This window comes from Pituophis catenifer, unplaced genomic scaffold, assembly GCF_029215685.1.
Source record: "Pituophis catenifer annectens isolate HBS135680 unplaced genomic scaffold, rPitCat1.0.hap2 SCAF_8, whole genome shotgun sequence".
NCBI lineage: Eukaryota > Metazoa > Chordata > Lepidosauria > Squamata > Colubridae > Pituophis > Pituophis catenifer.
The window spans coordinates 70,646,569-70,660,615 of record NW_027256888.1 but is presented as its reverse complement, the minus strand read 5'-3'; the positions used below and the strand labels follow the sequence as shown (position 1 = coordinate 70,660,615).

Below are 14,047 nucleotides of genomic sequence, written 5' to 3'. Positions count from 1 at the left end.
TAGTACATATGTGCGAGGGGAACCTTTACTTTATCTTTAAAGACCCAAAAAAATACATCAGTACCCAAACACCATCCAGAAAATGTCCATCTTCAGCTGCTTCCAGAAGGCCAATAATGTTGGAGTTAATTAACACCTCCATGAAAGGTCCATTTCAGAGGTCCAGCCCTAATATGGAAAAATGGTGCACCCAGGCTTCACTTTTGCTTCGATCACACAGTCAGAACAGTAGGGTTGAGTCCAGTGCAGAGATACAGTTGTACATTTTGTAACAGCTAAAGCTTCCAAGTTATCTTCAAGAGCATGTTGCAGTAGCCTAGTCATCAAATTACGATTTTTGTTCTTTTCATTGAGAAATTTGAAAATTGTGTTATTCCGATTTTCCCCAATCAGAGCTCTTTCCTACTGTTGTGAATTATAATTTCTATAATCTCAGGCATCTGAATTCTGATAAAGGATATTGAGCGTTATGCTCTAAAAATAATCTGGATTAGGAGTGGCTGTTCGTGTCATGTTTTCAACAGTAAAGCAGTGACGATTGGCTTGTACCCAACACAAAGATCTCAAATATATTTTGCAATTGGAATTTCTGTTTGGCCTTTAATGAACAAAAACTTCAATAAACATGTCTAATAGCTGGTATAAGTAATACTTGAACAGTCCAGTACTACATAGAAAGGTGATGTCTCAGATAATTTCCTCTGTTCTTTCAATCATTATCCAAACAAGTCCTAAATTATTCTTAGATACCACCTGATAGTGGTTGTTGTTATATTTGCTGTTAGTGGTTTCCACAGTTCTGTGTTGTACAAAGAGCTAATATGTAACAAACCCAGCAATCCGGAGCCAATAAAATTAGAATCCAGATGTTTCAGTCTAGACATTCCCCCAGTGTGGTGTCTTCCAAATGTGCTTTGAACGCATCTTTCTAAAATTCTTGGCCCAAATGTGGACTATGTAGTCTCTGGGTAACTGAAGAATTCTACATTGGGGGAGGCAACTAAGAGATCAACATTGGCCACTCATACGAGAATTCCCTGCTAGGACAATTCAACTGTGATCCATTTTAGTCTTAAGGTATTTGTGGGCAATGTTTTACCCAGAAAAATATCCTGACAAAACACCAGTAATAAATCAGTAAACAATTGGTTTATAAAATATTGCTATGAATAACCAAAAGGTTATTTTTAACAGGATTTGAGATAACTGGTGGGGAGAAGACTGGAAAATTTGATCTTGGGATTTTTATCCATTCAGTCACCCCTGGAGGACCAGCTGATTTGCAAGGATCTTTAAAACCAGGTGGGAATTGATTGCACCCTTTGATTCTTCTTTTAAAATCAAGACAGAAGGATAAAATCTGCATAGGTTTAATGTTTTAATATATTTTAATTATTTTTCTATTTGTTTTATAACCTGTCACCCAGAGTTGCCTTATAGGGGAGATGGGTAGCATAAAAAGTAGATGGATAGATTTTGCTGCTCTGGTTTAATAACATTTATGCTCTTGGAAGAAAGTTTCCTTGAACAATGCAATGAATGGTAAACTTTGGAAACATCAGTAGAGGATAGTACATTTTAGAAACATCTGTTCTGGATTGTTAATTTCTGATTTAATCCATCTACGTAGGAGATCGTCTGATTTCAGTAAACAATGTGAGTTTGGAAGGGGTCACCCATCCTGCAGCTTTAGAAATTATAGAGCATGCTCCAGAAAATGTGACCCTAGTCGTTTCTCAACCTAAGGATGGATCAGTTAAAGGTATTTCCCGAAATAAAACTTTTTTCCAGGTTAACAATTCATATATAGCAACCTGCAATTATTTCTCTTCTATTCAGTATTTTGCTTTTTCCAGACGCTTTTCTGTACAAGAGTGCTTAACTAAGCCACTAATAGCACTGTGCAGAGCTTTAGCTTAGAAAAAGTAGTGTAGGAACCTACCTGTTCAGATAGTCACCCAGTATAAGATGGGCAGCTAATAAATTTGATAATAAAATAAAATACATAAAATAAATAACCATAGTGTAGCCTGATTTCTATGACTTTTTGGTGGTGGTTGTTAAATGAATGCAGCATTCATAACTGAGAATGCCACAGTCATCAATGAGAATGCTGCGGTTGTTAAGTGAACCCAGTGTTCATTGTGGCACAGATTTGCCAAATACTGGAAGTAAGTGCCAATTTTCGACAAACCTGTCATAAGCTGCAGTCATATGATATTGAGCACCAAAATGTCTGACCATCAGAACGTCAGATCCAGGTTGTAAGTTCCCTTTTTCAGGTAGGTCAGTCACTAAATGACCAGTTGTAAGTTGAGAACTACCAGCAACTCCAAAAGCAGCTACCTTTTGATAAGGTTGTGTGGCTGTCCTCCACAGCTATTAACAATTGCAGGAAAAGACAAACTTGCTTTAAGGAATATCAGGCAAGTGTAATATTTGTACCCCCATCTGTCCTGAAGTCCCTTTTTCTGTTCAAAAACACTGCACAGCCTTTGTTATTATTTCTATAAGTGGCCCCTTAGCTATAGGTTCTACCGTACAAATCTTGCCAATTAACAAGTAACATAATCAACTGATAAAATTGGTTTCTGGTGGAAAAAGGGGTGGGGGGTGGGGAGAGCAAGAGAATTCTGAAAGGATAGTGATGGGATGACCAACTTCTTTCAAGGCGATTGAATCATTCTGTGGTTGTTGTTTTTCTTTGTATATCCAAACAGTTGAATTCAGCTCTAGGCTCAGATAACTGGGGTAAGCTTGTGGAATTACCAAGGCAGATTGTGATCATTTGAAACAGACAATAAAATTCAAAATAGAAGAAGAATGGAGCTAATGGAAGTTGAAAAACAAAGACCTAGAACTACAGCAGCCAAAAACTTCATATCAAGACAAAATAGACAAGATGAAACAATTTTTTTTTTCATAGCCAGCTGAAATGCCATTAAGGGAAGAGTCCCATGGGCTTTCCAAGCATGAGAGACCTCTGTAGACTTGGTGTAAGATTAATCCCCAAATTCTCTGAGTTTCCAAATTTGTGGGGAATTCTAATTTATATTTGTTTTCAGGTTTATAAATTCTCTTATTGACCTTTCCTTTTAGAATGAGCATTTTGGACTCAAAAACTGAAGCGTGGGTGGAATTTATTTGGCTGATTCAGAGATATGTACAAATATATACATTTTTATTTCATATAGTCAGTCCCTTATGGTCATGCAAGATAAAATTTTCCTGGATTAGTTATTACAGTGTATCAAGAAATAATGGCTAGCAGGACCAGAGGAAAAAACTTAAACCAACCCAAGTCATGATTAGGATCTTCTATTACTAAGATCCATAGTTCCCTAGCCTAGTTAGACTAAAAGAGAGAGCTTTGGTTAACAATTCCAGGAAATAATAATAATAACTTTATTGTCATTGTACGTGTATACACAGTATACCCATACAACGAAATTCACTTAAACCCAAAGACCAGGTCCAACACACATAACAATCCCCAAACATACCCCCACCCACCACAAATTCCCCACCCCTAAACCACCCAAACATCCACACAACAGACCAAGTAATGCTGTCCAACAGCTCACTGATGGTGGCCCTTTAGTTCCTTGTTGAGTGCAATTATAGCTCTGGGATAAAAACTATTCAGAAAATGTGTGGTCCGAGTTGTAATTGTTCTGTATCTTCTGCCGGAAGGCAACAGTCCAAAAAGATTGCAAGCAGGATGGGAAGAGTCTCTGAGAATGTTATGCAACTTCCTCAGACAGTGAGATTCGATGATGTCGTCCAAGGCTGATAGCTGGAGCCCGATGATATTCTGGACAGTTTTAATGATAAATAATAATAAATCCTAGAATAACAAGATGTAGAGAAGGAAACCAATATATTGGCTGGGGAATTCTGGGAGTCAAAGTCCGCCCATCTTAAAAGTTGCTGACGTTAAGAAATACTGATCTTTGTCACATCTCTGTCTTTAAAGGTGATAACTTTATTATTGGTGTTTCCATTTACCTTTAGGAACATCCAGTCTCCAAAGAAAGGGATATTTTAAAAACTCTTCCTTGATGGCAGACCATGAGCCCGAGTCCTCTTCAGAGGAGCAGAACTGGCCAGTGAGTCACTGGAGACCCAACTCTGGAAGTTTATCCGGTATTTGCTCGAGCAAATGGGGTGGAAGTCTCAGCTCCCAAGACTCCAGGACCGAGAGTGCTAGCCTGTCCCAGAGCCAAACCAACCACAGCTGTGGCCATCATATCAATGACCAGCAGGATTTGCAACGTTGCAGTAATCCTCTCCTGGGCCCTCCCAAATGCAGTGAGAGGAATGGATCTTCTTCAGAGACCAACCTGATCAAAACCAAACTGACTGGCATGGCAGAGACTCCTGATTATTCTGACCGAGGGGATTCCGACATGGATGAAGCCACTTACTCCAGCAGCCAGGAGCAAACTGCATTGAAAAAGGTAATGTTCATTTCAGTTGTATGGCTTTTCCTCTAACCCAGGGGTGTCAAACTTGTGGCGTCACATGACGTATCGCAACTTTTTCCCCCTTCGCTAAACCGGGGATGGGGGTGGCCAGGACCTGACATGTCTGGTTTGACACCCCTACTCTAACCAAAAAGACCCAATGTTTATTAGAGCAGGTTGGTTATGGTGAAAGAAAATAGTGTGCAGGGTGTTATGTACCAGTGGTACTGTTGGCTAATTGCTCCTGCCCTTAAGCTAACATTTGTGGCCAAAGTTTTCTGAAGGTGAAATGCATGGTTTGTATTATCACCAGAGAGACAGAGAGAGAGAGAGACAAAGAAAGAGAGAGAGAGACAGAGAGAAAGAAGAAAGAAAGAAAGAAGAAAGAAAGAAAGAAAGAAAGAGAGAGAGAGAGAGAGAGAGAGAGAGAGAGAGAGACAAAGAGAGAGAAAGAAAGACAGAAAGACAGACAGAAAGAAAAAGAAAGAGAGAGAGAGAGAAAGGAAGGAAGGAAGGAAGGAAGGAAGGAAGGAAGGAAGGAAGGAAGGAAGGAAGGAAGGAAGAGTTTTGCTTATTTACACCAACCTGGTTAATATTTAGACAGAAAACATTTTGGTACTGACAATATTTTTATGAGTTATTGTTAGGGTTATTAGATCTCTACCATGAGAGCTCTGGAGATAGTCTGGGGTTGTTGTTTTTTGCAGATCTGATAGCCCACTTTATTGTGATGCAACTTTTTGTTCTTTGATCCTTGACTTGCTGCAGCTCTCTGAGTTGTCTGTAATCATTTTCATGTTCACAAATTGGTGGTTTTCACTCGTACTGAAAGCTATAAATAGCCAACTCACTGCCAGCAGCAAACTCACATAAGAAGGTTGCTAGTATGAGAAGTCCTCTGGCTCAGTCCTCAAGAGAACTAGAGAGAAGCAAAGAGGGAAGAATAGAGGACATTAAAAGAAGGGAGAAATTACTCTATTGCCTGGCAATCACCTTCTCGCAAATGGGTCAAATTCAAAGGAATTTTTTTTTCTGGATGGGTTGACACACCACACTTCAGATACAAATTATATTAAAAATTATAGTGGATTGTTTTACCATAATTTCTTAGGTGAGCTACAATGAAAAGTCTAAGCCTTGGTAGTACAGTGGTTTAATGCACCCTGTAATTAACACAGCTGCCTGCAATTTCTGCAGGTTCAAATCTTACCAGGCTCAAGGTTGACTCAGCCTTCCATCCTTTCTAAGGTAGGTTAAATGAGGACCCAGTTTGTGGGGGCAATAAGCTGACTTTGTATAAATATACAAAAGTATGAAGGCTATTGCTTAACGTATTGTAAGCCACCCTGAGTCTCCGGAGAAGGGCGGCATATAAATCAAATTAAAAAAAAAAAGGCTTTAGAGTTGATAGACGTTGTGTATCCCTTCCCTAAACCATAGTGACAGGGTTCATATAATAAACTTAAGGCAAAGCCAGTCCAGCCATTTTTGGCTAAGCACAGTATGTGAATCTAGCCATAAGCCACAATCTAGCAAATTCAAGGCTATCAATTTTAGGGTAACCATCTTGACCTGCAGAACTCCAGGAGACAACTAGATGGCAGACAAGTGATTATAGAAAAAAATTGCCTCTGTGTAACCTTTTCAAGGTGTTCAGATTTTTGCAGGATTGTAATTTTAACTAATCAATTTTTCTGAATAATTCATGTGAATTATTTTCTAGTCAGATCACAGGTGACTGCAACAATCTGAAATTCTATCACAGCATGCATGCGATGACATCATGATACAAATCCTACTTCTGCATACTTTTGTCTCAATATCTGATGTGAGTATGTAAGTAGCAGTATTTGCATCATGTCATCGCATGCATCTTGTCACTTGCCCTTCTTGCTCCTTCCCCCAGATGTAAGTCAGCTAATATTTTTCAGAATATAAGATGCTCCGGACTATAAGACGTACCTACCTTTTTTGGGGAGGAAAACAAGAAAAAAAAATTTGCCTCTGCCTCCCAGCCATTTGCCTCCTTGCAGCAAACAGCAAACAGCCTGTTTCAGTTTCATTTTCAGCACAGTCTGATTAGCACAAGAAAAAAAAATCTGCCCCTGCCTTCCAGCAATTTGCCTCCTTGTAACAAACAGCAAACAGCTGAGTCTGAAAATGGGGCATGCGGAAGAGGCAATGGCAATCCCTGCAGCCTGAAACAGCTGATAGTTGGGAGGCCGATCCAACCAACAATCATCTGCTTGCACTAATCAGGCTGTGCTGAAGCTGAAACAGGCTGTTTGCTGTTTGCTGCAAGGAGGCAAATGGCTGGGAGGCAGAGGCCAAAGGGTGGGGGGGTGGGGAGGCGGGGCTACATTTGGTGTATAAGACGCACCCAAATTTTCACCCTCTTTTAGGGGGGGAAAAAAGTCCGAAAAATACAGTAGCTTTCTGGCCACATGATGTTATGTTGAACATCTGTCCATTTGTGGTGGACTTGAGTCCAGATTCCCAGGAGGAGAGGGTGTATTCCAGAGGAGCAAAAGACAACTCAGTTCAGATATTTTGTGTGGAAAAAAAGTGCGTAAAGATGGCTCCTCTCCAATAGAGCTCCCAGAGCATAGGCCTTTATGGGAGTGTTAGCATGTTTTAGTTTGGCAAGATTCTGTCTGTGGATGAGGAATAATAATTTTTTAAAAAATCATTTAGAAGAATCACAATCTCTTTCTTGGTTTTTGGAATCTGACACTCTATGTGATTATAGCATGCTATAAACTGCTTAGCAAAGTTGTCCTCACTTGCACAGGTATTGGCATATTGATTCCTTCATTGTAAAAATCACTGTGTAAAACATCTTATCTTTATCACATGTAGATGAAAATTACACTGGGGTAAATATGCTTATATTTGATTATAATAAGGGGTGGTATTCACTTACTTTCCCTACCGGTTCACAAATGTGAGTGTACGCAACATCTGCGCATGTGCACGGACTTCCGTGCATGTGCTTTGCTCGCACACACGCCTTCCGCGTATGCACCCGGCCTCAAAAATGTGCCTAAATAGGACAGCATAGACCAGTGATGGCTAACCTTTTTGCCGTCACGTGCGAAAAGCAAGAGGAGCGTACATGTGCGCCCACACCCATAATTCAATACGCCATGCGCATGCAACCCCCTGTTCTACCTCCGCTTTTGGCACAGGATGGCATGGTGGGCCCAGTAGGCCTGTTTCTCTCCCTCCCCAGGCTCCAGAGGCTTTCTTGGAGCCTGGGGAGGGTGAAATCAGCCTTCCTCACGGCCCTCTGGAGGCCCTCCGGAGGCTGGAAACAGCCCATTTCCGAAAAATGTGCCTTCTGGGCCCACCGGAAGTCGGGAAACAGGCCGTTTCCAGCCTCCGGGAGAGGGGGTGAAGGCTATTTTCGCCCTCCCTAGGCTCCTAGAAAGCCTCTGAAGCCTGGGGAGAGTGAAAAATGGGCCTTCCCCAACTCACCTGAGGCCCTCCGGAGGCCAGAAATAGCCTGTTTCCTGACTTCCGGTGGGCCCGGAAGGTCCAAAAATTACATGCATGTGTGCTGGAGCTAAGCTAGGGCAATGTTTACGTGCCCACAGATATGGCTCCACGTGCCACCTGTGGCACGTGTGCCATAGGTTCGCCATCATGGGCATAGACCCACAATTTCCGCTACCAGTTCAGACTGGTCCAAACCTCTGATTATAATGCTCTTTTGATACATATCTTTGTGTTCTATTTATGTAAGAATATTTTTTTCTGTTTCAATCCCTTGGTTATCTCAGTACAGGTAATCCTTGTTCAGCAACTGGTTCATTTAGCGACCATTCACAGTTGATGAAAAAATAACTTTGCCATGAGTTCTCGCATTTACGACCTTGGCAGGACTATAAACCAAAGGAAAGCTAAAGTAAAATTGTACACAGCTGTGGTTTTACCTAGTCAGCGCTTCACTTAACACCAAGTTACACTTCCAATTGTGGTCATTAAACATGGGCTACTTGTAAATACACATTGTTATCACAAATTATTTTTAACAGGGTAACCTTTTTGCCTGTTTTTCTTCTTATATAAAGGAAACTTCCTTGATGAATTTCTTCAGCTCCGTGAATTCTAAAATGCCTCTTAAACCTGGAGATATCTTTGAAGTCAAACTGGTCAAAAATGAGAATGGCTTGGGCATAAGTGTTACGGTACTGTTTGACAAGGTTTTAAGCTGATTTATCTTTTTCTCCACTCAAAGTCACCTGTTCAAATTTATGATTTACAGAGCAGTGGACCTTAAAGAGACACTGTCAAGTACTTGCTTGTTGCTAATCTTTATCTTTCTTAACTACCCTGCAGTTATGCTAACCAGGATATACTTACATATCTGTGCAGGGCAACTGAATACAGAAAAACAAATCAGTTTTATGCTGGACTTTTTTCTCTCCCGCAACTACCAAAACTTAATAAATGCAAGCAGTGTAGACTTCAGTCATCAACAGACACACAAAGATAAACAATATCTACATACCATTCCAAAGAGGCAGTCAAGAAGCCAGAAAGGAGAAAGGAAGGGGAAGTAGAGAAGGAGTAGGAGAGGAGGGAAGAAGAAAGTAGGAAGGAAAGAAGGGAGGGAGATGGAAGAGATTGAGAAGCAAGATCGCTATACAATAAAAAAGATGAAATGGAAGAAAGGCAACCCCGAACATGTGTAAATGCACTAGGATAAAGAATGAATTATTAAAAAATAATAAAGAAGCCAAAAGGGAACAAAAAAAAAGACTAAAATACCTCCTTCCCAGGAATCAGCCCCCAGATAAACATAGATCAACAGTAGACCAATAATCATTACATAAACAATGCCACAATCAAGGAATTATGAACTCAAGACAAACAAGCTAACAATAAACAGCAGCCTAATCAAGCAACCACCAAAATCACTCCCAGCAACACTGACAGAGCAAGCTACTAGTGCAGAGGTGTCAAACTCGCGGTGTCACATTGTGATTATGTAACATATCGTGACTTTTTTCCCCTTTGCTAAACCAGGGGTGGGCATGGCCACCGCGTGATGCATCCGGCCTGCGTTCACTGTATAAACAGAGAGCAAACCCTATTCCCTTCTATCACTGATGATGTTACCTATCCAGGTAATAAAATGTTTGCAAGAAAAAAACCAACTCCAAGAGAGTGTCAAGGACCCCCTAGTGTAGACTTTGTAATGTGCCTCTTTAAACACATATATATGTATGAGGACATGAGTATACATGCATACACACTCGAGCCCCTTCCAAACAGCGGTGGGTTCCACATATTCTTACTATCGGTTCACTGCGCATGTGCACTGCGTCCGCGCACACACCTTCCACACATGCGCCCAGCCTCGAAAAAGTGGCTAAATAGGACGGCATTACGTTCAAGTGGGTGGGCCCACCACCTCCCACAGTCGCCGCTACCAGTTCGCACGAACCGGCTGAATACCACTTCTGCTTCCAAACCCTAATTGAAGATCAGAGTACTTTCATGTCTCCCATGGTCCTCTTCCTCTCAAATCTTCCTTTTTGTCCCCCTTGCTGTGATCAAAATGTCATCCTCCTTTGTAACCATCTACACTTCCATCCTAATCCAAGTTGTGCCATCCCCAGCAATAGCCAGGGAAGATATTCCCAGTTCTTTTTCTACCCTAAAGAAAGCAGACGTGGCGAGGGAAGGATGTCAGCTTTCTGCTAGCTTTTGCCTTCTTCCGTTGGTCAACTGTCTGGCTCCCGAGAAGAGCTGAGCACAGCAATAGGGACAATTGTGCGGTGCAGCAAAACCGCTGACAAGGAAATAACAGGCAAAGCCAGTGACCCCCATATGGAAGGCTGAAGACATTACTATTTTCATTGAAAAATGGTTTCTGCATAGGAAATAAAATAGCTTTCCTGTATATTCAGAGGAGTTTGAAAATAGCAAAGGGCAAAAAATGTGTTACTGACAAAAGTGTGTCGCAGAAAGAAACAAAGCACATCCACAATTATGTAGTAAGTTAAAACAAATCAAAAGTAGGCAACAAGAGGCAATAAATGTTTGAAGCCAAGATGAAGGATCATAATAAAAATGTATGTTTAGAGAGTGAATGCATCTGCTTTCTAACAGCTGGAAATACCAATTTGCCCAAGATAAAACAGACAAATATAGACTTATAGCACCTTGAAGGTTAATCTTTATGGCAATGGGGACTGTAATTAACTTCCCCAAATATATATATATATATACACACACACATGGCAATAAGAATAAGGGAGAAAATAGCAGTGCAAAGGCAGCTAAGAAGCAGCCTAAGAGGATTCAGTTAAACAATGAAAAATAAACAGTGCCATCATAGTTTGCAAAGGACGTACTAATTTGCAAAACGGGTCAGAATTTCCATTTGCTTATGTATGACATCCTCGTTCTTTGCTAGTGCGAATTCCCCACAGCTGTCCTAACATACAGAGCTAGTTTAATTTACATGGAGATTATGCTCACGATTACAGTCTCCTAACAGATTGCTCAACTTTTCATCCCTGCAGTAAATCCATCGAGACCTGTAAGTTATTTATCCAGGTTTACAGTGTTTTTATGGGCGGGTTATTGGCAGCCTGGCAAGACAACAAAAGGAGCGTAAATGAATTTCTCAGGCATCCCATGAGCGCCCTCTGGTGATCAGAAAGCAGAATATCCGTAATATGTTATTTCTGTTGCTACATAATCAACGTCAAAGATTCATTGGTTGCAAGGCAGAGGGCTTTAAACTTTTTTAAAAATATTATATCATTCCACTTTGTCTTTCTTTGCATATATCAAGGGTGTCAAACTCAAGGCCCATGGGCCCGCAGTGTGCTTAAATCTGGCCGGCGGGGCCAGCCTGGAAATCTCAAAGGACCGACCCACACTCCCTCTGCCAGCCAAAAGCGGGCCACGCGGGGCCTCCACACGGCCCATTTCTGGCCGGCAGAGTGCTTCTGGAGGCCGGGGAGTATGTGGAAAGAAAGAAGGAAGGGAAAAAGCGCATCTTGAGCCTTTGTCAAACACCCACCATGACCACGCCCCCCCCCCCCCCCCCCGGCCAAAACAGCTAAACGCAGGGGCAGTTTTTTCTCTTGTGCCATTACCCTACTAAACATCTAATTCTCTCTGTGCTGCCTAATGTCTATGTATATTAACCAACGTAGTGTGGCTGTAGTATTATTATTTATCCTTCTTATCTTCTTTACTTCTCCTTTTATTGGTATTATTATAGTGTTACTTCGCATGCACACTGAGTGCTTCTGTACTGGAGACAAATTCCTTGTGTGTGTGTCTAATCACACGTGGCCAGATAAAGTATTCAGTTCAATTCGGTTCAATTTGTCTCCAGTTTTAAAAAATGATAACCAACTTATTTTGTGTATGTTTCTTTAAAAAAAGTTATAGAAGATGATGCGTGATGATGACTTCTTACATTTACTGCTGCTTTTGAGCGTTAGGAACTGCTTTCTATGGAAATCTTTGGTTCATAGACCAAAGATTAAGCTGAAACATCACAATTCTGTATTTTGGGTAGCATTTGCAGCATGAAGAAAGGGATACATACATTAGCCACTCAGAATTAAGAGGGCATTTGTCCAATCGTTACTTTTTTTAAACTTTATCTTAAGTATACTTTATGATTTACAGTATATTTATAATATTTAGTAGTTGGTGGGCCAGTTAGATATAGTAGTTGTGGTGTTATGTATGTCATCTTGAGGCAGGATATAAAGCAGAATGCACAGCTTATGATCAGACAAAAAATTACTAAGAAATAATACAACTATACCTGAACAAAGATATTTTATAAAATTTGAAGTTAATATCTAGTATTCTGTCCACATATGAATGACTGGCTAAGAATAAGCCAGAAGAACCTATCAAGAATATATAACATAATGAAGAGACTATTAACTTTTAACTACTAAATATTACAGATAGTCCTCGACTTATAGCCATTTGTTTAATGATCGTTCAAAGTTACAAGGGCGCTGAAAAAAGTGACTTATGACCGTTTTTCACACTTAGACCATTGCAGCATCCCCATGGTCACGTGATCAAAATTTGGATGCTTGGTTCTGACCAGGGGTGGGTTCTACTTACCTTTACTACCGGTTTGCAACGGGAGTGCGCGCAGAAGCTTCTGCACATGCACAGATCATCTTTGATGATGTCGGGGCAGGTGGGCGGAGCCTTCCGCCGGTTTTACTACCGGTTCTATAGAACCGGACAGAACCGGGAGCATCCCACCACTGGTTCTGCCATGTATTTATGGCGGTAGAAGTATCCCAGGGTCAGGTGATCCGCTTTTGTGACCTTCTGACAAGCAAATTCAATGGGGAAGCCAGATTCACTTAACAACCATGTTACTAACTTAACAACTGCAATGTTTCACTTAACATTTGTGGCAGGAAAGGTTGTTAAATGGGGCAAAACTCACAACCACTGTATTGTGTAGCAACAGAAATGTTGGGTTCCTATGTGGTCATAAGTCAAGGACTACCTGTACATCAACATACACACCTACGTGGTTTTTAGATAAGCTAATCTTAGCAGCCGTGACTATTTCAGTCCATGTTTAAAGTCTTTATGATGAGATCACCTTCTTCTTTCTCTTTACCGGTATTTTTCAAATTTGGTAATTTCAAGATGTATGAACCTCAGTGTCAAGTTTCCAAAAGATGCCCTAATTAATTCATGAGCCATGATCCAAACTTCAAAGGAAATACAGTCATTTATTAGGAGCAACATTCCGGCAATACTCGGATGCAGTTAGGACTGATCCCACGTAGATTTACGTTCCCCTATGACCCTGTCTCTCCCCTCCTCTCTGGCCATGTCATAAATCACATTCTCCAATTAACCACTTTGGCTGGCTGTGAAACCTAACACCCTCCTTCTGATTGCGGTCAGGAAGAATGTATGGAATTCACTTCAGTTCTCCCTCCCTCCTGCTCATGGCAACTTGAAAGCTTTGCAAGTTGACACTCAATTCCCAGAGTTCCCTAGCCACCCATGCTGGCTGAAATTGGCCTGTATCTTTAATTTGCATGTAACTCAAAAACCATCTGTTGTTCATGTGAGGTTTAGTTTGTCTGCTTCTCATTTCCGCTGAAACACTTGCATGAGTAGTGCAATTGCAGAGACTTCTTAAGCCATTGGATTTAGTTATCTGTATTTCAGTTTTAGTCTTCTACTAAAAACATATATTTTGTGTTAATGCCTTTTTTTATTTCTGTAGGGTGGCGTGAACACCAGTGTGAAGTATGGAGGACTTTATGTGAAGGCAATCATTCCTAAGGGAGCAGCTGAAGCTGATGGTAGGATTCAGAAAGGTGAGTATCAGGGTAATTCAGTTGCTGAAAGTATCAAAATGTGGAAGGCTTAGACCCGTGATGGCGAACTTATGGCACACATGCCAGAGGTGACACGCAGAGCCCTCTCTGTGGGCACATGTGCCATCGCCAGCTGCTCCTCTGATTTCTGGCGTGTGCATGCGCACCGCCCAGCTGATCTTTACACGTGCCGGAGCCCCAAAACCCGAAGACCAGCTGGCCAGTGCATGC

General features: G+C 41.2%; 1 protein-coding gene across 1 annotated transcript in view; it reads left to right on the top strand.

Annotated features, from left to right (window-relative positions):
- Nucleotides 1–14,047, top strand: part of PTPN13 (protein tyrosine phosphatase non-receptor type 13) — a 134,273-nt gene that overhangs the window by 76,465 nt on the left and 43,761 nt on the right. Inside the window, exons 20-24 of the mRNA XM_070948109.1 lie at nucleotides 1,195–1,302; nucleotides 1,631–1,762; nucleotides 4,015–4,460; nucleotides 8,540–8,656; nucleotides 13,723–13,816. Coding sequence (XP_070804210.1) covers nucleotides 1,195–1,302; nucleotides 1,631–1,762; nucleotides 4,015–4,460; nucleotides 8,540–8,656; nucleotides 13,723–13,816 — 897 coding nt within the window. The remainder of the gene's footprint in view (nucleotides 1–1,194; nucleotides 1,303–1,630; nucleotides 1,763–4,014; nucleotides 4,461–8,539; nucleotides 8,657–13,722; nucleotides 13,817–14,047) is intronic.